This window comes from Peromyscus maniculatus, chromosome 15 (genome assembly GCF_049852395.1).
Source record: "Peromyscus maniculatus bairdii isolate BWxNUB_F1_BW_parent chromosome 15, HU_Pman_BW_mat_3.1, whole genome shotgun sequence".
Taxonomy (NCBI): Eukaryota; Metazoa; Chordata; class Mammalia; order Rodentia; family Cricetidae; genus Peromyscus; species Peromyscus maniculatus.
Genome location: NC_134866.1, coordinates 61125520 through 61148407, shown reverse-complemented (window position 1 = coordinate 61148407; position 22888 = coordinate 61125520). Strand labels below are relative to the sequence as shown.

General features: G+C 38.8%; 1 protein-coding gene across 1 annotated transcript in view; it reads left to right on the top strand.

Annotated features, from left to right (window-relative positions):
* Adgrv1 (adhesion G protein-coupled receptor V1) overlaps positions 1-22888 on the top strand; it is a 541812-nt gene that overhangs the window by 48977 nt on the left and 469947 nt on the right. Inside the window, exons 10-18 of the mRNA XM_076552019.1 lie at positions 3299-3475; positions 4534-4757; positions 9422-9548; positions 9634-9819; positions 10510-10690; positions 12172-12335; positions 13479-13602; positions 15013-15279; positions 16846-16972. Of these exons, the coding sequence (XP_076408134.1) occupies positions 3299-3475; positions 4534-4757; positions 9422-9548; positions 9634-9819; positions 10510-10690; positions 12172-12335; positions 13479-13602; positions 15013-15279; positions 16846-16972 (1577 nt within the window). The remainder of the gene's footprint in view (positions 1-3298; positions 3476-4533; positions 4758-9421; positions 9549-9633; positions 9820-10509; positions 10691-12171; positions 12336-13478; positions 13603-15012; positions 15280-16845; positions 16973-22888) is intronic.

Below are 22888 nucleotides of genomic sequence, written 5' to 3'. Positions count from 1 at the left end.
CTTGACACTCCATACATGTGACAGAATTTATTTTTTATAATACTTGAACACTAAGGAAAAACTTGTAGTGTGAGGACTAATTTTTGGCGATCTTCAGTTAGAAAGTTGTTTGCACTACTAACTGCAGACCCAGCTCTTTGTCTAGCTCCATATGCAATCAGGAAACAGAAGCGGTCAAGTGCGGACAGTTAACCGCTCCTGTGAAGGGAGAGGCTGTTCCCAGGTGTTGACGTCGTTAGCTCCCTGGGATTAAACAGCTGGAGGCTCAGGAAGGCTGAGGGGTAAGAAAGTGATGGCGTTTGCATGGAAGGTGACAGAGGAGAGTGCTGTGGAGGGTTGAAAGAAAACTCCAAAGGGAGTGGCACTCTCAGGAGGTGTGGCCCTCTTGAAGTAGGATGTGTCCTTGTGGGAGGAAGTGTGTCACTGTTGGGACAGGCTCTGAGGTCTCTTGCTCAGGCTTCTCTCAGGGTGACACACAGACCACGTTCTGTTGCCTGCAAGATGAACTCTCAGGTACCTCTCCAGCACCATGTCTGCCTGCACGCCACCATGTCCCACCACATAATGGACGAAACCTCTGAAGTGTAAGCCACCACCACAATGAAAAGTTTTCCCCTAGAAGAGCTGCCGTGGTCATGGTGTCTCTTCACAGCAATAGAAAGCCTGACTAAGACAGGTGTGCAGCATTGTACTGCATGGAAAGCTGAAGGAACTACAGGAAGGGGAACCAGAAGCATGCTCTTCTCATGCTTTGAACCCTTCAGCCAAGGTGTCCTGGGGCACAACATTAGGAAGGCATGTCCTGTCAATAGCGGATATGTGAAGGCGAACATGGCCCCTTATGAATGCAGGGAACACCTTCATTTTGCAGATGTCTAAGGAACCAGAGTGTCAAAGGCAAGGCACTAAAATTGGCATTTCTTATTTGATCAGTTCTTTGATCTTTTTTCACCATCTTTTATATCTTTTCTTTTAGTTTTCACAAGTACAAGCACTAGAATTAATTGTATGACCTGATAAAAGTAGGCAGAATGACTTACTACATTTTCTTTATAGAAAGTTTTGAGTAAAAAAGTATATTTTCTTCCTTTGATACTTTAGACCAGTGGTTCTCAACCTTCCTGATGCTGCAGCTCTTTGGTACAGTTCCTCATGTTGTGGTGACCCCAACCATAAAATTATTTCATTGCTACTTCATAACTGTAATTTTGCCTTTGTTCCAAGCTAGAGATTGCTAATGGGGCCATGACCCACAGGTTGAGAACCATTGCTTTAGACAGTTCTAGCAGCCTAGAGATCTGTGAACAGCTGGGAATGAATGTGTATTCACAGATGACTACTTTCACATGACTGGAGATTTCAGATACCTCTTTACCTCTAACCAATGTAACCTCTTATCCTAACATTTCATTCAGATGTGTCTATGTTATTTTTTTTTGGTGCTATTTTCTTTTTTTTAAATATAGCCCTGGTAGAGAAGTTTTTTATTATTGACTTATTTTTATTTTATGTATATTGGTGTTTTGCCTGCAGGTATGTCTGTGTGAGGGCATTGGATTCCCTGGAACAGGAGTTACAGACAGTTGTAAGCTGCTATGTAGGTGCTGGGAATTGAACCAGGGTCCTCTGGAAGAGCAGCAGTGCTCCTAACCACTGAGCCATCTCTCCAGCCCTGCTATTTTCTAAGAATATAGATATATATGACTGTGTACATGTGTTCATTTTCTCTGAGAATAAAAGTACATGTAAATGGTTTTAACTACATATTTGTCTTACAGTTTATTTTATAAAGTCAATGTAGCTTACTAAAGAATCAAACTGTTTAATTGGCTTAGTTTGTATATCAGTATTGGGCAGAATTTGTACTCTAATTTCTTTTTATTTTTCTTCAAATGAGTACTTACTAAATGCTGACTTCTTTCTGTCTTTAATTTTCAACAAAAAGTATGACATTTAAATGATGCATTAAATTGGCTATTTGGGATGTTATGTTGTCTGTCACAAAGTATTCCAGTCGTGGGAGAACAGCCCAGTCCTGTCCATTTCTGGAAAAGCCATACAAACCACAAATCTCTGCTGTGGTTTCTTAGTGGCATCATGTCAACATTTCAAAGCTTTGCAGAGGAGGAGATTTGAAATGCTTTGTGAAGTTGAAAGTCTCATGTGACCTAAAAGCCCTTTTTTTTTTTTTTTAATAGTCCTGCAATGACTAACTCCCTCCATTGAACAGTATGGACTGATAAAGTTCCATATGTAGATGTTGAAAGTTGCAGTGTATCAGTGACCCCTACAGAGCTGTTTGTCCTGGAGGGATGAATTATAAATGCTTATTGAGTAGTTGTGGCATTTCAGATTTGTGTTGTGTATGGGGAACATGCTGACAAGGACATAGATCCTTTAAGATCCCTAACAAGCAGAAATCTGAGATGTGAAATGATGAACTAATGACATGTGAAGTTTGTAGTTACATTAGAAGCGTTATGAGAGTGGTAGAGCTTCCAAAGGAGGTGGCCAAAGACAACTGGAGAATCCCAAGAGATCTTCGAAGGGAAGAGGGGACAGTTAGCTGGTTTTTAAGGGCATATACTTCAAATTGTGAGATGATGAAGGGAGGGCCATTCTCGGTGAGGAGACTACCATCTTCATCAGCTCCTGGGAGACTAATAGTGTGCTGTATGTGCACTGCATTTCTTTAAGCATTAGGTTGCTCTGCGTATGGTTGGAGTTCTGAATGGTCTTGCACTGGCTTCAGGCTGGCAGAGAAGGGTAGTAGGTGGCTGACTGGATACATGAGTCGATGGAAACCAGGCAGAAAATGGGGAGAGATACTTTACATTTGACTTTTAAAACATCAATGAAGTTGGCTCTGTGAGAAGGTGGAAAAACAGGTGGTGATACACAAAAAGGTGGTGGTGGGTAGGTCCTGGAACAATGATAGTGATTTCTATTTGAACAGTCTGTCTGTAAAATGTTTGTGTGACATCTGTGAGATGCTCACTAGTGACTGGTTATAAGGACTTGGAGTTTGAGGGAGATATTCAGATGTTATTAAAAACGTAGGATGAAGTTACAAGTAAAGAACCCAGGGAGAACTCCACCTAGTCATCATACCGAGAATCAGAAGAGACTGGACTCTGGCAGTCACTTCAGGAGGTGTTAGAGGGTTGGTGCGGGGGACAGGTCTTGAAGTTCTAATTTACTGGTGACTTGTGACTATGTAGACATGTCATGCTGGTATTTTTTCTTAACTAATAATTTAATAACTATCCTATCTCTTGTTTTTGCTTGTGTTTTATAGTTGGAAGCGGTGGTGTTGGTGAACATATTTCCCCCAATCCCACCAGTAAGCCCCAGATTTGGGAAAATTAGAAATATTTCTTTGTTGGTTACCCCAGCCATTGCAAATGGAGAAATTGGCTTTCTTAGCAATCTTCCAATTATTTTGCATGAACCCAAAGGTTCTACTGCTGAAGTGGTGAGTATGCATTTACTTATTGGTGTCTGAGAAACGTAAAGACTTTTTTTAAAATAGGGCTAGCATGTAGCGTTATAGGATACATGCTATTTAGAATCAACAACTGACAAGTGTGTGGTTTTGCTATAATTTTTACTATTCTTGAGAGGTTGTATTTATATATATATGTATATATATGCACATATACATGCACAAATATGTATGTAACAAATCTAGTAATAGAGAGGCTATCAACTTGAGAGAGGGTGGCGTGGGAGGGTTTCTAGAAAGAGTAGGTGGTAGTGACTGAAGAGAGGAAGAGGGAGGACAGGAGGGGATGTAATACGATTTCAATTAAAAAATTTAAAGAAAAGAATAGAATTAATTGCTCATGGTGAGAGTAGATTGTTTAAATGTGATTGGTTTTACACAGTGTCATGATGTTTGATAGTCAATTATGAATTTAGTTTTTAGTGGTCATATTGTAGAAACACAAGTAGTTTTGCGATTTATCCTCTAACCATTCTGTGTGTTACCTCAGGTAGAACTGAGGACTCAGAGGTAGCTTTGAATCTGATGGTTGATACCAGTTATGATGGTGGTAAAGTTGTGAAATGCTGAGTGTTAATATTCTGACCCGTCCCTTCGAAACCAATGTTAGTATTCTGACCCGCCTCTTTGGGGGAAAGGCCCCTCCCTTCTCGCTCTCTCTTTTCCTCCCAGGAGGGGTGCACCCTCGACCCTCCCCACTTCCTCTCTGTTTCTTTCTCTCCTCTTCCTCTTTCCTTATTCCTTATCTTTCTAATATATTTGACTTTTATTAAAATAATTCCAAAGCCACATTTTTGGTGTGGTTTATATTGTAGATAAATTTGATTAGTAAAAATGTAAAAAAAGTATCTAAAATTATTGTCCTGCTACTTCAGTTGTGTTTATAATGCCTCCTGATTGCTTCCTTCTTTATATGGAGTACACTTGGTCAGCAAAGGACACTTGCTTGAGCATGGAAAGTTGGTGTTACTCATGAGCATACATTTTAGCTAAGTCTTGTTTTTCTTCTTTTTCTTTTTTAAAATAAGGTATACATCCCCCTACATCGGGATGGAACTGATGGCCAGGCTACTGTCTACTGGAGTTTGAAGCCCTCTGGCTTTAATTCAAAAGCGGTGACTGTGGATGACACAGGTCCCTTTAATGGCTCTGTTGTGTTTTTATCTGGGCAAAGTGACACAACAATCAACATTACTGTGAAAGGTGATGACATCCCAGAACTGAATGAAACTCTCACCCTTTCCTTAGACAGGTAATGACTCACGGCAGAAACACTAACTTTTGTTTGATTAGTGATTTGACTTTGTTTAAATTAATTTCACAACTCTGTAAGTTGTGAAAACTATGGGGAAGTGTTATTGTCAAACGTTTCTGTTGTATATGGATGGGCTTTTCTTGGACTATGCAGATTTTTATATATATTTTGTGACCCTTCCCCTTCTGTTTTGCTCTGAGGGAGCATTTTGTAGAGAGTTATGTGGAGTAGCTGACCGTGGTGGGGAGTAGCTGGCAGTGGTGGGGAGTAGCTGGCAGTGATGGGGAGTAGCTGAAACGTGTGAAGGATAGTCAGTCATGTGGCTCTGCTCATGAGGGCAGCAGCAAGCCATCGGAAACGTTGGGTCACACACTCAGTTTCCAGTCTTGACTTCCAAGAGAGGGAAGACCATATCTTTATCAAGTGCTTCAAAAGACGAGATTGACCTTCATTCTCTTTGCCTGGGATTTAAGTAGTAAATAATTATTATTTTTATAGAATAAAAAAATCACATGAATTCATGTGTTAAACTTTCAGCCATCATAATAAGAAATTACTCAGCATTTCTCAGAAGGTACTGCAATCTCTAAGGGCTTTGTTATGTTTTATTTATTTATTTGTTTATTTATTTAGAAAATTCAGAAAATACTTTCTAAAGAGGAAATGAAGTCTGATTAATTGGTGACAATAATGTTAGAAAGCAAAACCACACTAACCTTCTATGACTCTGTGACTAGAGGACATTGCACAATTCAGAGTTATAAACAGTGAGATTTAGGACTGACTTTGAGGCATTTTATAACATGTTCTTCATGAGTGAAGCAGTGAAAGCTAGTCATGTGATCTTTTTCTGTCTGACTGTCAGTTCTTATACCTTTTGGTGTGTGGGGGGCGGCGTGATGGGCCTGGTCTGGAACTCTGACCAGGCCTGGACTTGGACTCACAGAGATCCACCTGCCTCTGGAGATTAAAGTGCTGGGATTAAAGGTGTGCACCCCCTTGTATGGTACTGTTTTTAAAGCGAATCAACAGAATATAGACTACAGAGAGCAGATCTATTGAGACACTACTGTTCATTTTGTTATCTTCAGATCACATGTTTATTTTCTTCCTCCACAAAGTAAAACAATAAATCCCCAAAGCCAAAACCCACAGTTTAAATGACACTGTCTTAATATGTTATAGATTGCCTTGTAGAAAACTGTTTCATTTGATAAAAGGTAGCAAAATTCAATGAAATCTAAATTGGAAATTCTTTTTTTTCATGGACCATTTCAATAATTTATATCTGAGCACAATGAAGTTAGTGGGCAGTTGTAAGGAATATTCAAGCTAACTGAACAGTAACTATACCTGTGGGGCTTGATAGAAGTCTTGTTAGCTTGGCTGACCTCAACTAGATGTTTAAAGAATAATTGGGATTATGTATACCTCTGCGAATCTAGTGACTCTCCTTTATAGTCTTTCAAATGTAACATGAACAATCAAAATGAATTAACTTTAATTTTCCAAAGCTTTTTTCTTTTCCTTTCTTTCCACACAGGGAAGAGCCAATCACAGGGTTACTTTTTTTTTTTTTTTTAAAATATTGTGGTACTTTTAAAATAGAGCAAATCAGTCAAAATGTACACTAAAATGTCAATTGAGTTAGTAACTAGTGTGCAAACAAGAATAGGCTAATTATATTCTTACATCTAAAGAAATGTTTAGATAAATAAATGAGAATGAGATTTATCATTTGAAAGTGATTTTGTCAAAGAAATCTCCCTTTACTTTTGCAAAGTCTTAACCAAACTTAAGCAAAATAATGAATGAACAAATGTTAGTATGTTATATCACAACAAAACTATGAATGTGTTATTAGGATGCATTTCACAATTTTCTCTTAAGGTCAAACTCAAATACTTTATATTTAAACTAAATATAAACAAAAGTTGACCTGATACTAAACAATTAAAAGTAACTTCAATATAATACCTATTTAAATTACTCTCTTGTTTAGTACTTTGCAATTACAAGCATTTTATTTTGCCATTTTATTTCATAAAAATAATTATATGGTACACAACTCTCTATAAATGATATATTCTACTTTAAAATCTGAACTTGAGAGCTATTTATTTTGGTGTGTACCTTTCAAGGTTATTTGAAGATGAAATACACTGGGAACATGGAAAAGTGTTTAGATTTTCTGATATAAAATTGCAATTAAAAGTGACGATGTCTTGTGACTCCTTGAACACATTTTTCTGCCAACATTGAAAGGCATAGATTTCTCTGCTCCAAAGTTTTGATGATTTTTAATGCAAATTGCAGCTGGCTTTAGATCTGAGGATGGAAGTCCCCCCCCCCCCCCCCGCCCCCAAACCTAATTAAAGTGAGTAAGTAATTATGAGTAGGGCTGAATGAAATGTGCTCAGCTGCTGTGGCCTCTGAAATGTACAACACTTGCAGGCATCTGCACTCTGGAGGGTGCCAGGAAGAATGTCTTGAATGGGTCTTGACATGCTTGCTGGTCATGGGGTCATCTTCCCTGAGTGGGACTGCTAGCATTTGTCAATAGCAGAGAATACAATGTTCACAGTTCCCATAAAGTGCAAATGACTAGCTCTATGCGGCAGGGTGGGGTGGAGGGTAAGTGTGGTTTCTTTAACTTTATTTTACCATTACACTCTAAGCTTTGCATAGCCAGGTTTTAGCAAATGGTACGCTCGCCTCCTCCCCTTCCCCTTCCCACAGTTCTTTCTGTGTCGACAGGGTAGAAACAGAGAGATTTGTCGTGTATTTTGGGTAAGTGCAGAATAATGCCTTGTTTCGAAGATTCAGTGTTTTCTTCTGTGAGTGACGATTTTATGATGACGCTGCTGTTCTGCATGACTAGTCCTGAGCAACGCTGCCTGTCCACCTGGTTGTGCATGTCTGTGTGCAGTTTTGTTCTCCAGTGACAATGGGATTTTATGAATGGTTTGAAATTTGCGGTCCTCAGTTTTGCATTATGAATTCATTTAAAACATTTAAGGAAACATTGAAGAACTGAGTATTGTCACATTTTGAAGAGTTTTAAATTTTAACTTTCCATATAGTTTACACCAGAGGATCACGGTAGTTTACATGTGAAATACTTTATGAGTCTCATATTCAACAGAGAATATAAAATAAGTGGCTTTTCTGAGTATATCTTTGAGGTTTCTTGTTTTCATGTCTGTATTTTACAGAGAATTTTTTAGAATTTGCATCCTATGTTAGAGTAGCATATTTTAAGGAAGTCTAAAAATAACTGCTTATTTACTGTCTGCACTGATTTACATACTTTGCTTTTCATCCGGTTTTCTGTCTCCTAGCTTGTGTGGACACAGGGATTTTAATTAATGCCATTTATTGAAATGAAATAGAGGCATTGTCAACACAACAAGTAACTGTTCTGGTGTTTGGATTACTTCCTCTGTGCTCACTAACATGTTAGGTATTGTTTGTGTGATTTCTAAAAACAGAAGCACATTAGTTCGTGTTCCTTGCCTCATAGAAACCACTGCCCTGTGCACGTTTTTTATGGATTGTTAGTTTCATTGTGATTTGGAGGTCAGATCATGACTCCATTTTTTGTTCAGTAGGAAGTGACATGTGGAGAGGTTGAGTCCAAATTATGTGGCTAAGACTTCCTGAGAGCTAACTCCAAATCTCAGAGCCTGCCATCTCTTTGATCATCTTAATTATACTCTAGCAAAAATACAGAAATTAAAAAATGTTTATCGCTGGGCAGTGGTGGTGCACACCTTTAATCCCAGCACTCGGGAGACAGAGGCAGGCGGATCTCTGTGAGTTTGAGTCCAGCCTGGTCTACAAAGTGAGTTCCAGGACAGGCTCCAAAGCTACACAGAGAAACCCTGTCTCGAAAAACCAAAAAAAAAAAAAAAAAAAAAAAAAGTTTATCTATCTACCTATTTATACACACACACACACACACACACACACACATACACACACACAAAGTTTATTATAGCATATCAGCCTCTCAGATTCTCTTTATTCCTTTTATTCTAATATATTTTACCTTTTTTTCTGCTAAAAAATGTTTGAGGTTAAGACTGGAACATACAGAAAGCACTTGAAAGACAAAAATTATTCATAAAAGTCTGACATAACTGTGTTTATTTATTTAGTTTTGATCATTTATGGTGTGTAGTTATCTAATTAATACATATCCTTATTCAAGTAACATAATCATATTTAAAAAGACTTAAAGGAAATTCACATGTAAGTAAAATTTAAAGTTTAAAACACATACATTGGAGAAGCAAAATGCAGCAGCTACCAAGTTGTTTAAGAATATTATCCAACTAATTAGAAAGCACAGTTTTCTAAAACTGAAATACAATTTTATAGGATTTGATACTTTATATGGCTTCTCTATTCTTTGTGTACTTATACAATGTTTTGGCCAGTCAAACTAAAAAAAGATATAAATAATTCAGAAATATTTCAGTAAGTATTGTCAATGTAAACAGTTTTGGTGTGAAGTGATTTAATACATGTAAATTTGCTTTGAGGTTTAACCCTTAGTTGCCTTTTTAATTATCTGGAAGAATTGTAAATACGGTTGGCCTTTTCAAAGCTTGAAAAATTCAGAATAACAGAGTGCTTCTACCCCTCTCACTTTTCAGCGTGAGTGTGGACAGTGAAGTCCTGAAATCAGGATACACTAGCCGAGACTTAATTATTTTGGAAAATGATGATCCTGGAGGTGTTTTTGAATTTGCTCATGATTCTAGAGGACCCTATGTTATAAAAGTAAGTGTGAAATTTCACTCTGTATTCATAACTTCAGAAAAATGTTCTAGAAGAATTTGAACTTTTGTGGATTTTTCTTTTTAAGGAAGGAGATGCTGTAGAGCTCCGTATTACTCGATCCAGGGGGTCCCTTGTGAAACAGTTCCTGCGCTACCACATAGAACCCAGAGAGAGCAATGAATTCTACGGGAACACAGGGGTGCTGGAATTCACACCTGGGGAACGCGATGTCGTGATCACCTTGCTCTCGAGATTGGATGGCATGCCAGAGGTACCAGGTTTTGAATTTCTCTTATGCTCATGGGGAAGGTTGATAGTATCAGTACATTGAGAATAGAAATACGTTGAACGTTGGTAGCAAGACATAAGAAAGAATAAGTGTTAATGTCTGGAAAAACTTAAAAAGAAGCTTAAAAAGCAGAATAAGATTCATTCAAATCTCAGGAGTGTGCTCTTGTCCCAAAACAAAAAAAATATGAGACTTTGATTATGTGATCAGTTTTCTCCATTTATGGTAAGTTTTATTTTATATTCTCTATATCAATAACTCTTCTGAAGTAAAGTTTTGCTATAAAATTATTTTTATAAAGAAATAAAATTGTTTTATATTAGAAGAATCAGATGTACTTCATTTATGTTTATACTGCAATACATATGCAGCTTCCAAATTAATTTTATCCTTTTCTCTTGCTCATTTAAATGATCATCACTGAAAAGATCTTGAGTTTTTACCAGCTTAGAATAGTAACATTGTTTCTTTTTGTTTTTTTTTGTATACTGTATACTTATGTCTCTTGTCTCTCAGTAGGTAAATATTTTTAAAAATCGGCTCTTTTGTCTTTTTAGTGTAATGTGTATTCCTGAAAAGTTGAGTATATTGGTATCGTCAGTCATTTACACACTCGGTTTGCTGTGAAAACATCAGCTCTACACCTTCTCTGATTTAGCGTGTGTTTTGCAGGTGGATGAGCACTACTGGGTGGTCCTCAGCAGCCACGGAGAACGGGAAAGCAAGCTGGGGAGTGCCACAGTTGTCAATGTAACGATTCTGAAAAACGACCATCCTCATGGGATTATAGAGTTCGTGTCTGATGATTTGACCACGTCGATAAAAGAAAGCAAAGGAGAGGATCTCTATAGTGGTAAATTATTTTGTTTGCTGTATTTTATTTCTGTTCACTGAAGAGGACACGAATCTCTTTTCAGCTTAATATAAAAAATTATTTTTATTTATATGTGTATTTGTGTGTGCTTGTGTGAGTTTTTGTACACCACATGTGTGCAGATGCCCATGGAGGCCAGACATCAGTAGTGGTGAGGCCCGTGTGGGTGTTAGAACTGCACCCTGGTTCTCTGGAAGAATAGTAGGTGCTCTTAGCCGCTGACCCTTCTGACCACCCCTTAGTTCACTTCTTTAGTAACTGTTGTCAGTTTTCCATTCTGCCTCAGACATTACATGCAACTTGGAAACATCTTTAAAACTTACATTCATTGCTGTTTCATTTCCTGCACAGCATTGTGCTAATATTGGAGACCAGTTACAGTTTGATTTTAGCTAATACAGTATGGCTCAGACACGTGGGAAGGAGTCAAGTTAAGTCGAATGGAGAGGACCTTATAGCTAAGAGTTACTGTTGAGAAACTATTGAAGTGTAGGGGGTGAGAATTCTTTTATTTTAAAAGCATTGTCTGGGTAATAAAATCACTCTGCCTATCAATTACAAGTCAAGCTTGCAGCAAATGCTTTTGGTTGATCGACTTGTGAGACTTTGTAATAGTTGTTCATAATTGATGACAATCCCGTTTCTATGCCAAATGGTTCTTAATATCCCAAAGTGCAATGGAAAATATTGTGCAGGCTCAACACACACACACACACACACACACACACACACACACACACACGCACGCACACACATACACACACACATACACACACGCACACATGCACGCACACGCACACATACACACACAGTTATGTCAACCTTGGAGTGTTTGCTAAGCAAGTGTCTGGGGTTCCCCTCTGTCTTTGAGGTCAGTTGGCCATCAGTCCATGGGAACACAGGGGCAGTAGTAACAACGGAGATCCTTGTATGGCATGTGAACACCCTGGAGACAGCCCTCCAGGAGAGACTCAGGGAATCAGCTCAGCTTCATTCCAGAGTACAGGAACTATATAGGGTTGGGGAGCCTGGGGACAAACCCTAATTTGCATTAAGTGACTTTGTATGTGGCAGCAGGTTCCTATGGCCCTGTAGCAGAGCTCCTGACACATGTCTTAGTTGTGTACAGCAAGGAGGCTTCTGGCAGACAACTGTGCCAAGGGTCACCCTAGAGATTCATCAGCTTCCAGGCTTAGAGACAGCTTTCAGATAAGGTCAGTCCTCTGGGGACATTCCCCGGGTAAGGGCAGGTAGAGAGCAGGAAGTCTCACTGAGGGGGAAGGAGTCTCCATATTGTCCAGCTTTTGTAAAAAGCTGCCAGGCCATGATAGACTGCAACCTCTGAGCAGCCAGCAAGGCCTCCCAACAAGTGTTGATGAAGAGGTGTTTTATTCTGTTTATTTCAGAAGTTCCTTTGCTTATTTTAAAGTTTAACCTATGTTCATGCGTGTATTTTCTAGCTGTTTATGGTGTAATACGAACTCGAGGCAACTTTGGTGATGTTAGTGTATCGTGGATGGTTAGTCCAGACTTTACACGAGATGTGTTTCCTGTGCAAGGAACTGTTGCCTTTGGAGACCAGGAATCTTCAAAAACTATCACCGTTTACTCCCTGGCGGATGAAGTAAGTGTTGCCCATACAGCCCTTCACTCGGCTCCTTGTAATTGTTGACTCATACCTTTGCGCGTGTTGTTTGGTTGGTTTGTCTTTTGTGGTGCTGTTGGCCAGACTCTCTGAAGGCCATATGAGCATTTTAAATTTACAGCTCATTCATTCTTTTTTTAAAATTAAGCAATTAAATACCTGGTGATACAGTTTGTGATGAAACTGTAATAGAGCTTCATTATGACTGTGACTGGATACGCAGCGAGAAAGCAATGCAATTTGGGTGTCCCTTGAAGGCATTTGTATTTTTAAATCCTTACAGCTGGTGAAGGTCAGTAACCCCATCATGAATCAAATACCAGAGATTCAGGCTTGGGGGATGTTTAGCAGCGGTCTGCCTTGGGTACTTTGAAGAGGAGCCATCTTCTGGGCATCTCATTGTGTACTTCAACATCACCTCACTGGGCAAGGGTTGAGAGCCCAACAGGAAAGACAAAGAACTTCACTAAGATGAGGAGAGGATCTTCCTCAGGGCAGAGCTGTGAAGCATGTCCCTTTTCCTTCAGGACTGTCCCCCAACAGACAAAAGTCTCACTTTTTTTTCTGTTAATGGATGGGGAGAAGACTTGCTCACACCATGTGAATGGGAACTAGAATCCACTGGGGGATATAAGAATCAAAGAAAGGGAAATCTCAACCTTCAGAGGACACAGAAGAAGGATGTCTTTGGATCTCCTCCGGACCTTCCTGACAGTTTAAAGACACAGTGGAGAGCTAACGGCCTAGCGGCTGCCAGTGCTCAGTTCCGAAGGGGTTAAAATTGTTACATTGTTTTTCTGTTCTGTTTTCCCCTTACAGTTAATTTCTTTCTTGTTTTCTTATAGAAATAATGTAAGCTCTGGCATAGCCATGTTTTCCTTACTTAAGTCAAAATATATGTGTTTCCCTTGTACTTTATAGCTAGCCACAATACAATGGCTATTTGAAAGAATATTGAAGTGATTTGAGGGGAATCTGAGTTTTATGGGAACATTTTAAGAAGCTTCTGCCTTAGAGATGAAAATGAATATTAACAGTAATAATTGAGCTTTCAAAAATGAACAGGCATGCTAATTACATGTATGACTTACTTGACTTAAAGTATGTACCATTTTCCCGAAGATTCCAGAGGAGCTGGAGGAATTCACCATCATCCTATTTAATGCCACCAGTGGTGCTCAGATAGGGAACAGAACAACGGCCTTCCTGAGGATCCTGAGGAATGACGACCCCATTTATTTTGCAGGTGGTATTGTTATCTTGTTTGAGTGAGTTTACGTACTTCCTAAATAGTATATATGTTTTAAGACATTTTTATTTAATTTTTTTGTGTATGTATGTCTTACCTGCATGAATGTACGTGTACTCTGTGCATGGCTGGTGCCTGTGGAAGCCATATGAGGGCAATGGGTCCCTACAACAGGAGTTAGGATGGTTGTGAGCTATCGTGTGGGTCTTGGAAATCGAACCTGGGTCCTCTGCAAGAGCCATAAGTCCCCTAAACTACTGGGTGTCTCTCCAGTCCCAACATATATATGTTTAAGAAGAATTATTAACTGGACATTTTTTGTAGTGCAATCAATGTTATTTAAATATAATTTCAGGCCAGGTGGTGGTGGCGCATGCCTTTAATCCCAGCACTCAGGAGGCAGAGGCAGGCGGATCTCTGTGAGTTCGAGGCCAGCCTGGGCTACAGAGTGAGTTCCAGGAAAGGCTCAAAGCTACACAGAGAAACCCTGTCTTGAAAAACAAAAACAAAAAACAAAACAAAACAAAACAAAACAAAACAACAAAACAAAAAGAAAAACGAAACAAAACAAAATATTATTTCAGATTCATTTGATGATTGACTTTCATTGTTTGAGTTCAAACTTTTCTATTTTTAAGACCTCCTGAAACACAATGGAAATAAGAGAAGTCCCTTGGAAAACTTTGCTTGCTTCTTCTTTTTAATCCATGGCGCTGCCTTTGTTTTGGGTAGACAGGAGCGTGCCTCCCCAGTCACTTCCTGACCGTGTCTTACGGATTCACGGCTTGAATTCTTCCCAAGGGTGGCTACTTGTTACAGCAGCTGATGGGTGATGTGCACAGTAATTAAGGAGTCTCCATTGCCATTTCACTGCTTTCTCCACCCCTAACTTTTCCCCTGAGGCATCTTTTAGTTTTGTACCCGAGACTTAGTCAGATTTTTAATTCTCTGAACTCTCTTCTGTAAGATGCATATGGGTGAAATTGCTGATTCAGCAGCACCTTGAGCCTCCTGCATTTTATTTATGCCATTCTTAGCCTTCAGGTACTAATGAAGGTAGTTAATGAGTTAGGCTTGTGCTTATCTTTTTTCCAACTCTCATTGGAAAAAATGAAGCAGGAGATTTATATTCAAGGAACTTATCTTTAACATGAAGCATATTAAACAGCAGTAAAAAAAGTAGAAATATTATGAGATTTAATGACAGATCAGCTGCTGTGGGTACTGTGGGCATTGTGTGGGAAAGGACACTGAGTCTGAGGGTAGTCAGAGGGTCCTTGATCAGAGCGGAGCAGAGGAACCACAGATCACAGACTTTTCTTGTTGATGGCAGGGAGACGTAAGAGATCTGAAAATGTGCTCATGGGTGGAATAGGCTCATGTATTTCTTTTCTATGTATATTTCAGAGCCTTGTGTCCTGAGGGTCCAGGAGGGTGAGACTGCCAACTTCACAGTGCTCAGAAATGGATCTGTGGATGTAACTTGCACTGTCCAGTATGCTACCATGGATGGAGAGGCTTCGGGAAGAGAGGGAGACTTTGTTCCTGTCGAGAAAGGAGAAACCCTTGTATTTGAGGTTGGGAGCAGAGAGCAGAGTGTATCTGTCTATGTCAATGATGATGGAATCCCTGAAACAGATGAACCTTTTTATATAATCCTTTTCAATTCAACAGGTAAATAAATACTGTTCTGGCTGCTCTGTGGTTTCATCTTCTGCTGAGCAGTTGTGCCAGACTGACCTTTGCGATAATCTGTAACTGCTCACGAGGAAAAGTGTTGCTCTCTTGCTCTCTTGACTGGTGGGTGAGAAAGATGGCTGTCACTGTGCAGTGGAGATTAGATTTCTGTGTGACACAATTCTGAGAAAATCAACTTATTAGAGGACAGGTTTTGGCTCATGATTTCAGGGGTAATTGCCCATGGCTGTTTATCTACATTGTTTCTACACCTGAAATGAAGCCTGGCATTGAAATCAAGAAGATGATGCCAGTGCAAACTGTCACCTCGGTCATCAGATTTCTTTAGTTCTCCCAATAACAGTGTTTGTAGCAAAATTACCCCTAGTGGAATTATGTGTTTCATTTAATGCTAATGTCCCTCTAATCTTTTCAGTCTGAAGTAATTCCATAGTTTTTATTTGACTTTCATGATGTCAGCAAAACCAAAAGCTTGAATATTTCTCATCTGAGTTTGCCTAGTGGGTCTTTTTTATTTGATGCAAGTGTTTTTATCCTTGGTAATAACATCACAGGGGTAATTCTGTGTGCCTAATTTCTTCTTGTCAGGATTTTGTTTTGTCCCTTTATTATATTTGTTTTGGTACAATTAAGGTGACGACCTCCAAGTTTACCTTTTATTGTAATTAATAAATGTTTGTGGCTAGTTAGCTTGAAATTATGTAGATGTTTTATTACTCAAAAACTCTTTCAAGCTTTCCTTGACATTTATTGGAATAGAATCATATTCTGTTTGGTGATATGGTTTGTTTTATTGCCATCATTTGCTTTTGTGGTTACCTTCATCGAGATGTGGCTAGTGGTAGTCTATTCAGCATGGCCTTTAGCCTTTGGTCATGTCCTTAGTGTCATCTTTCCTTCCAGTGTTTCTCCACCTCCTGTCACACCAAGCTGTTCAAGCTCAGTGTGTTATTTTCCCGCCACAATCCTGAAACCAGCCAGTTCTTTTGGAAGCCCTGCTTTTAAGAATATTTTTCAGTAAATAAGATCTGGTTACTGGGTGTGGTTATGGCTACTGATGTTTTGTTATTTCTAGTGCCTTTTAAAGTACATGGTGTGGGAATAAAGCTGCACACACACGAATGCTTTGGATGTGTATGTGTGTCTGTGCTCATCCATGTATCCACAAGTGGAGGCCAGAGGATATTGCCAGGAGTTGTCCTCCGGCCTTCTCTTCATGTTTATGAGGCAGTCTCCCACTGAACCTCATTCCTGCCATTTCAGCCATGTTGGCTGGCCAACAGGCCCTTTGGATCCAGCAGCCTCTGGTCTCCTTCTAGCTGGAGTTGTAGAAACTCCTGCCTTTTACACAGATGCATGGGTCTGAATGCAAAACACACATACAGCATGCTCTTTACCCTGAGCCATCTCCTTAGCCTTTTATATCTTTAGTTTTATATTTCTTAAAATTTAAGTGAATAAAATGAGTGCATGTTAAACATTGTGTTGAATTAGAGGTAGCTTCTTTGTTAAATTACTTTGACTTTCTTGTGTTTAATTTAGGTGACACAGTAGTTTATCAGTATGGAATAGCCACAGTCATAATCGAAGCCAATGATGACCCAAATGGGGTTTTTTCACTGGAGCCCGTAGACAAAGCAGTGGAAGAAGGAAAGACAAATGCATTTTGGTAGGTATATTTGGATAAGGAAAGTTAAAACTGGATACAATACAAAGTTAAGATTGTTAAGTGTGTGAAAATTGAAACACTGTTAATCTATGCAAATGAAAATTTAAATGATATAAATAAATGATAACTTTGTCTATGCTCTGCTATATCATTTTTCATTAAATATCTAAGCATGAGAACCATCTATCTGCTAAACAGAACTTAATCTTTTTGCCCTTACCCTCTGAGTTCTATCTTCTCAAGACTTGGGGACCTCAGTTATTCAGCCTTCCCTTGTGACTCCTCACATCTAGTGTTTCTCTTTCTTCTTTTTCCAATGGAGAATTTTGATGTATTACTTTAAAAATTATTCTTCTCTCATACATTCCTGACTACAGTTTCCCTTCCCTCCTCTCCTTGCCGTCTCTCAAAACCACCCCTCCCCCCCAGATCTGCTCTTCCTCCATTTCCCTTCAGAAAAGGGCAGGCCTGCCAGGGACGTCAACCAAACATGGCATGGCATGTTTCAAGAAGACTAGACACCTCCCCTCATGGTTAGGCTGGACAGGACAACCCAGTTTGAGGAACAGGATCCCAAGAGCAGGCAAAAGCGTCAGAGACAGCTCCCATTCTCACTGTTAGGAGGCCCGCAAGAACACCAAGTTATAAAACCATAACATGTGTGCAGAGGGCCCAGGTCAGACTCTTGCACGCTCCCTGGATGTCAGTTCAGTCTCTGTGAGCTGCTACGAGCCCAGGTTAGTTGATTCTGTGGGTTTTCTTGTGATGTCCTTGACCCCGCAGACTCCTACAATCCTTCCTTTCCCTCTTCAGAAGGATTCCCTGAGCTCCACCCAGGATTTGGGTGTGGGTCTCTGCATCTGCTCCCCTCAGTTGCTGGATGGAGCCTCTCTGATGACGATTATGCAAGGCTTCTCTGTACAAGCATAGCAGAATATCATTAGGCATCATTTCATCGACTTTTTATCTGGTCATATTTGGTTCTATCCCGGGTCTCTGGGCCATGCAACCTCTGGTTCTTGGTGCTCCAGGCAGGGTTGGGGTGGGCTCCCTCTCACAGCATGGGTCTCAAGCTGGGTCAGTCATTGGTTGGCCACTCCCACAAGTTCTGTGCCACTTTCACCCCAGCAAATCTTGCAGGCAGGAAAATTATAGGTCTAAGTTTTTGTGGCTGGATTGGTGTCCCAGATCACTTGCCTGGTTACAGAAGATGGCCGGTTCAGGTTCCGAATCCCTCATTACTAGGAGTGTTCACTAGGGTCACCCTCATAGATTCCAGGGAGTTTCCATTGCACTAGGTTTGCGCATCGCCCTTAAATGTGCCCCCCTTCCAGTTGTCTCTCCCAGTACTCTCTCCCGCCATAACCTCACACCTGATCCCTCTTGTTCCCATCCCCATGAGCGTCCAGTCGACCTTAATAATCAATCCTATTTTTCTCTTCCCAGGGAGATTCATGTGTCCTCCCTTGAACCTTCTTTGTTGCTTAGCCTCTCTGGGTCTGTGGATTATAGCATGATTATCCTTTACTTTACAGCTAATATCCACTTATAAGTGAGTTCAAACCGTATATGTCTTTCTGGGTCTGGGTTACCTCACTCAGGATGATTTTTTCTTAGTTCCATCCATTTTACCTGCAAATTTCATGATGTCTTTTTTTTTTTTTAAATCACTGAGTGATACTCCATTGTATAAATGCACCATATTTTCTTTATCCATTCTTTGGTTAAGGGGTTGAGGGCCATCTAGGTTGTTTCCAGTTTCTGGCTGTTATGAACAAAGCCACTATGAGCATAGCTGAGCAAGTGTCATTGTAGTAGGATGGAGCATCCTTTGGGTATATACCCAGGAGTGGTATAGCTGGGTCTTGAGGTAGATGGATTCCCAATTTTGTGAGGAACTGTCATATTGATTTCCAAAGTGAATATACTAGTTTGCACTCCCACCAGCAATGGAGGAGTGTTCCCCTTGCTCTATAACCTTGCAAGCATGAGATGTCCCTTGTATTTTTGATCCTAGCAATTCTGAGAGGTGTAAGATGGAATCTGAGTCATTTTGATTTGCGTTTCCCTGATGTCTAAGGATGCTAAACATTTATTTAAGTGTATCTCAACCCTTTGAGAGTCCTCTGTTGAGAATTCACTGTTTAGATCTGTACACCATTTTTTAATTGAATTATTTGATTTTTTTAATGCCTAGTTTCTTGAGTTCTTTACATATTTTTGGATATTAGCCCTCTGTCAGATTTAGAGTTTGTAAAAATCCTTTCCATTCTGTAGGCTGCTGTTTAGTCCTGCTGACAGTGCCCTTTGCCTTACAGAAGCTTTTCAGTTTCATGAGGTCCCAGTTATTAATTGTCAGTCTTAGTGCCTGCTGTTTATATTCTGTGCAGGAAGTTGTCTCCTGTGCCAATATGTTCAAGGCTATTTCTCACTTTCTCTTCTGTTCACTGTATCTGGATTTATGTTGAGGTATTTGACCCACTTGGACTTGAGTTTTGTGTGGGGTGATAGATATGAATCTATGTACCTTCTACATGCCAACATCCAGTTATGTCAGCACCATTTGTTGAAGATGCTTTCTTTTTTTCCATCATATATTTCTGGGTTCTATAAGAACATAGGGGTTTATAGGTGTGTGGATTTATGTCTGGATCTTTGATTTTATTCCATCGATCTACCTATCTGTTTTTTATGCCAACAGCATACGGTTTTTTTTATTATTATAGCTCTATAGTATAGCTTGAAATCAGGGATGGTGATATCTTTGGAAATTCTTTTATTATTCAGGACTGATGTAGCTATCCTGGGCTTCTTGTTTTTCCATAGAAGTTGGGTATTGTTCTTTCCCAGTCTGTAAAGAATTGTGTTAAAATTTTGGTGGGGAATGTATTGAGTGAGTCTGTAGATTGCTTTTGGTAAGATGGCTGTTTTTACTAAGCTAATTCTACCAATCCATGAGCATGGGAGATCTTTTTATCTTCTAGTATCTTCTTCAGTTTCATTCTTCAAAGACTTGAAATTCTTGTCATACAGGTCTTTCACTTGTTTGGTTAGAGTTACCCCAAAATATTTTATATTATTTGTGGCTATTGTGAAGGGTGTTGTTCCCCTGATTTCTTTCTCAGCCAGTTTGTCTTCTGTATATAGGAGTTCTACTGATTTTTTTGAGGTAATCTTGTATCCAACTACTTCACCAAAGGTGTTTATTAGCTGTAGGAGTTCCCTGGTAGAATTTTTCAGTTTGCTTTTGTATACTATCATATCATCTGTGAATACTGATACTTTAACTTCTTCCTTTCCAATTTATATACTCTTGATCTCCTTTTGTTGTCTTATTGCTCTAGCTAGAACTTCAAGTATTATATTGAATAAATATGGAGAGAGTGGGCAGCCTACACTTATTCCTGATTTTAGAGGAATTACTTTGAATTTCTCTCCATTTAATTTGATGTTGGCTATAGGCTTGGTGTAAATTGCCTTTACTATGTTTAGGTATGTCCCTTGTATCCCTGACTTTTATCATGAAGGGGAGTTGGATTTTTATTAAAAGCATTTTTAGCATTTAATGTGATTTTTTTTTCAATTTTTTTATATGGTGAATTAGTTTGACAGATTTTTATATTTTGAATCATCCCCGAATCTCTGGGATAAAGCCTATTTGGTTATGGTGGGTGATCTTTTTGATGTGTTATTGGATTCAGTTTGCAAGTATTTTATTGAGTATTTTTACATCAATGTTCATGAGGGAAATTGTTCTGTTATTTCTCATTCTTTGTTGAATCTAGTGTGGTTTGGGTATCTAGGTGACTGTGGCCTCATAAAATTGAATTTGGCAATGTTTCTTTATTTCTATTTTTGGAGTAATTTGAAGAGTGTTGTTATTAGCTCTTCTTTGAAAGTCTGGTAGAATTCTGTAAAAAATTCAGTAGAAAACCATTTGGCCCTGGAGATTTTTGGTTAGGAGACTTCTAATAATTGCTTCTATTTCCTTAGGGGCCATAGGTCTGTTAAATTGTTTATCTGATCTTGATTTAACTTTGGTAAGTGATATCTGTCAGGAAATTTGTTCATTCCTTGTAGATTTTCCAATTTTGTGGAATACTTGTTTTTGAAGTATGACCTAATGATTCTTTGGATTTTCTCAGTGTCTGTTGTTGTGTCCCTTTTTGTTTCTGATTTTATCAATTTGGATGTTTTCTCTCTGTCTTTTTGTTAGTTTTTTTGTTTTTTAAATAAGGGTTTGTCTAGCTTGTTGATTTTCTCAATGAACCAACTCTTTGTTTCATTGATTCTTTTATATTATTCTCTTTGTTTCTATTTTATTGATTGCAGCCATCAGTTTGATTTTTTTCCTGGCATCTACTCCTTTTAGGTGTGTTTGATTCCTTTTATTCCAGAGCTTTCAGGTGTGCTGTTAAGTTGCTAGTATGATATATCTCCAATTTCTTTCTGAAGATACTTAGTGCTATGAACTTTCCTCTTAGTATCACTTTCATTGTGTCCCATAAATTTGGGTATGTCGTGCATTAATTTTCATCAAATTCTAGGAATCCTTAATATCTTTATTTCTTTCTTGATCCAGTGTCAGTTCAGTTGAGAACTGTTCAGTTTCCATGAGTTTATAGGCTTTCTGTTGTTGTTGAAGTCCTGCTTTAATCCATGGTGGTCTGATAACATACAGGGGGTTATTTTAGTTTTCTTGTATCTATTGAGACTTTCTTTGTGTCAGAGTATGCCATCAATTTTGGATACAGTTTTGTAAACTGCTGAGAAGAAGGTATTTTTTTTTCCTGTTTGGGTGAAATGTTCTGTAGATATCTGTTAGATCCATTTGGTTCATAGTCTCTGTTAGCTCCATTATTTCTTGTTTACTTTTTGTCTGGATGACCTATCCATTGGTGAGAGTTGGGTATTGAAGTCTCCCACTACTAAAGTGTGAGAGTCAATGCATGATTTAAGTTTTAGTAATGTTTCTTTTACAAACGTGGGGGTGCCCTTGCATTTGGGGCACAGATGTCAAGCATTGAGACGTCATCTTGGTGGATTTTTTCTATGATGAGTTCTTTCCCTTCTCTTTTGATTAATTTTGGTTTGAAGTCTATTTTGTTAGATATTAAAATGGCTACACCAGCTTGCTTCTTGAGTCCACTTGCTTTGAACATCTTTGTCCTATCATTTACTCTGAGATAATGTCTATCTTTGATGTTGAGGTGTATTTCTTGGATGCAGAAGAAGGATGGATCTTGTTTTCACATCTATTCTGTTAGCATATGTCTTTTTATTGGGGGATTGAGTCCATTGATATTGAGAGATATCAATGACCAATGATTGTTAATTTCTGTTATTTTATTGTTGTTGGTTGTGGTAGTAGTGTTTGTGTGTGTTTCCCTTCTTTTATTTTTTCTAGTGTGAGGTTTTTTTATTTACTAAGTTTTCATGGTTGTAGTTAGCTTTCTTGGGTTAGAATTTTCTGTCTAGTATCTTCTACAGGGCTGGATTTGTGGGTAGATATTGTTTAAATTTGACTTTGTCATGAAATATCAAGATATTTCTCCCTCTATGTTGGTTGAAAGTTTTGCTGGATATAGTAGTCTAGGTTGGCATCTGTGGTCCACAAGAATTTGTGAAATCTGTTCAGGCTCTTCTGATTTTAGAGTCTCCACTGAGAAGTCAGGTGTAATTCTAATTGGTCTGCCTTCATATGTTTCTTAGCCTTTTTCCCTTACGGCTTTTAATGTTCTTTCTTTGTTCTGTATGTTTTGTGTTTTGAGTATTATGTGGTGAGGGGAATTTCTTTTCTGGGCCAATCTATTTGGTGTTATAAGCTTCTTGTATCTTTATAGGCATGTCCTTCTTCAGGTTAGGAAAGTTTTCTTTTATGATTTTATTAAAAATATTTTTCTGGGTTGTTGAGCT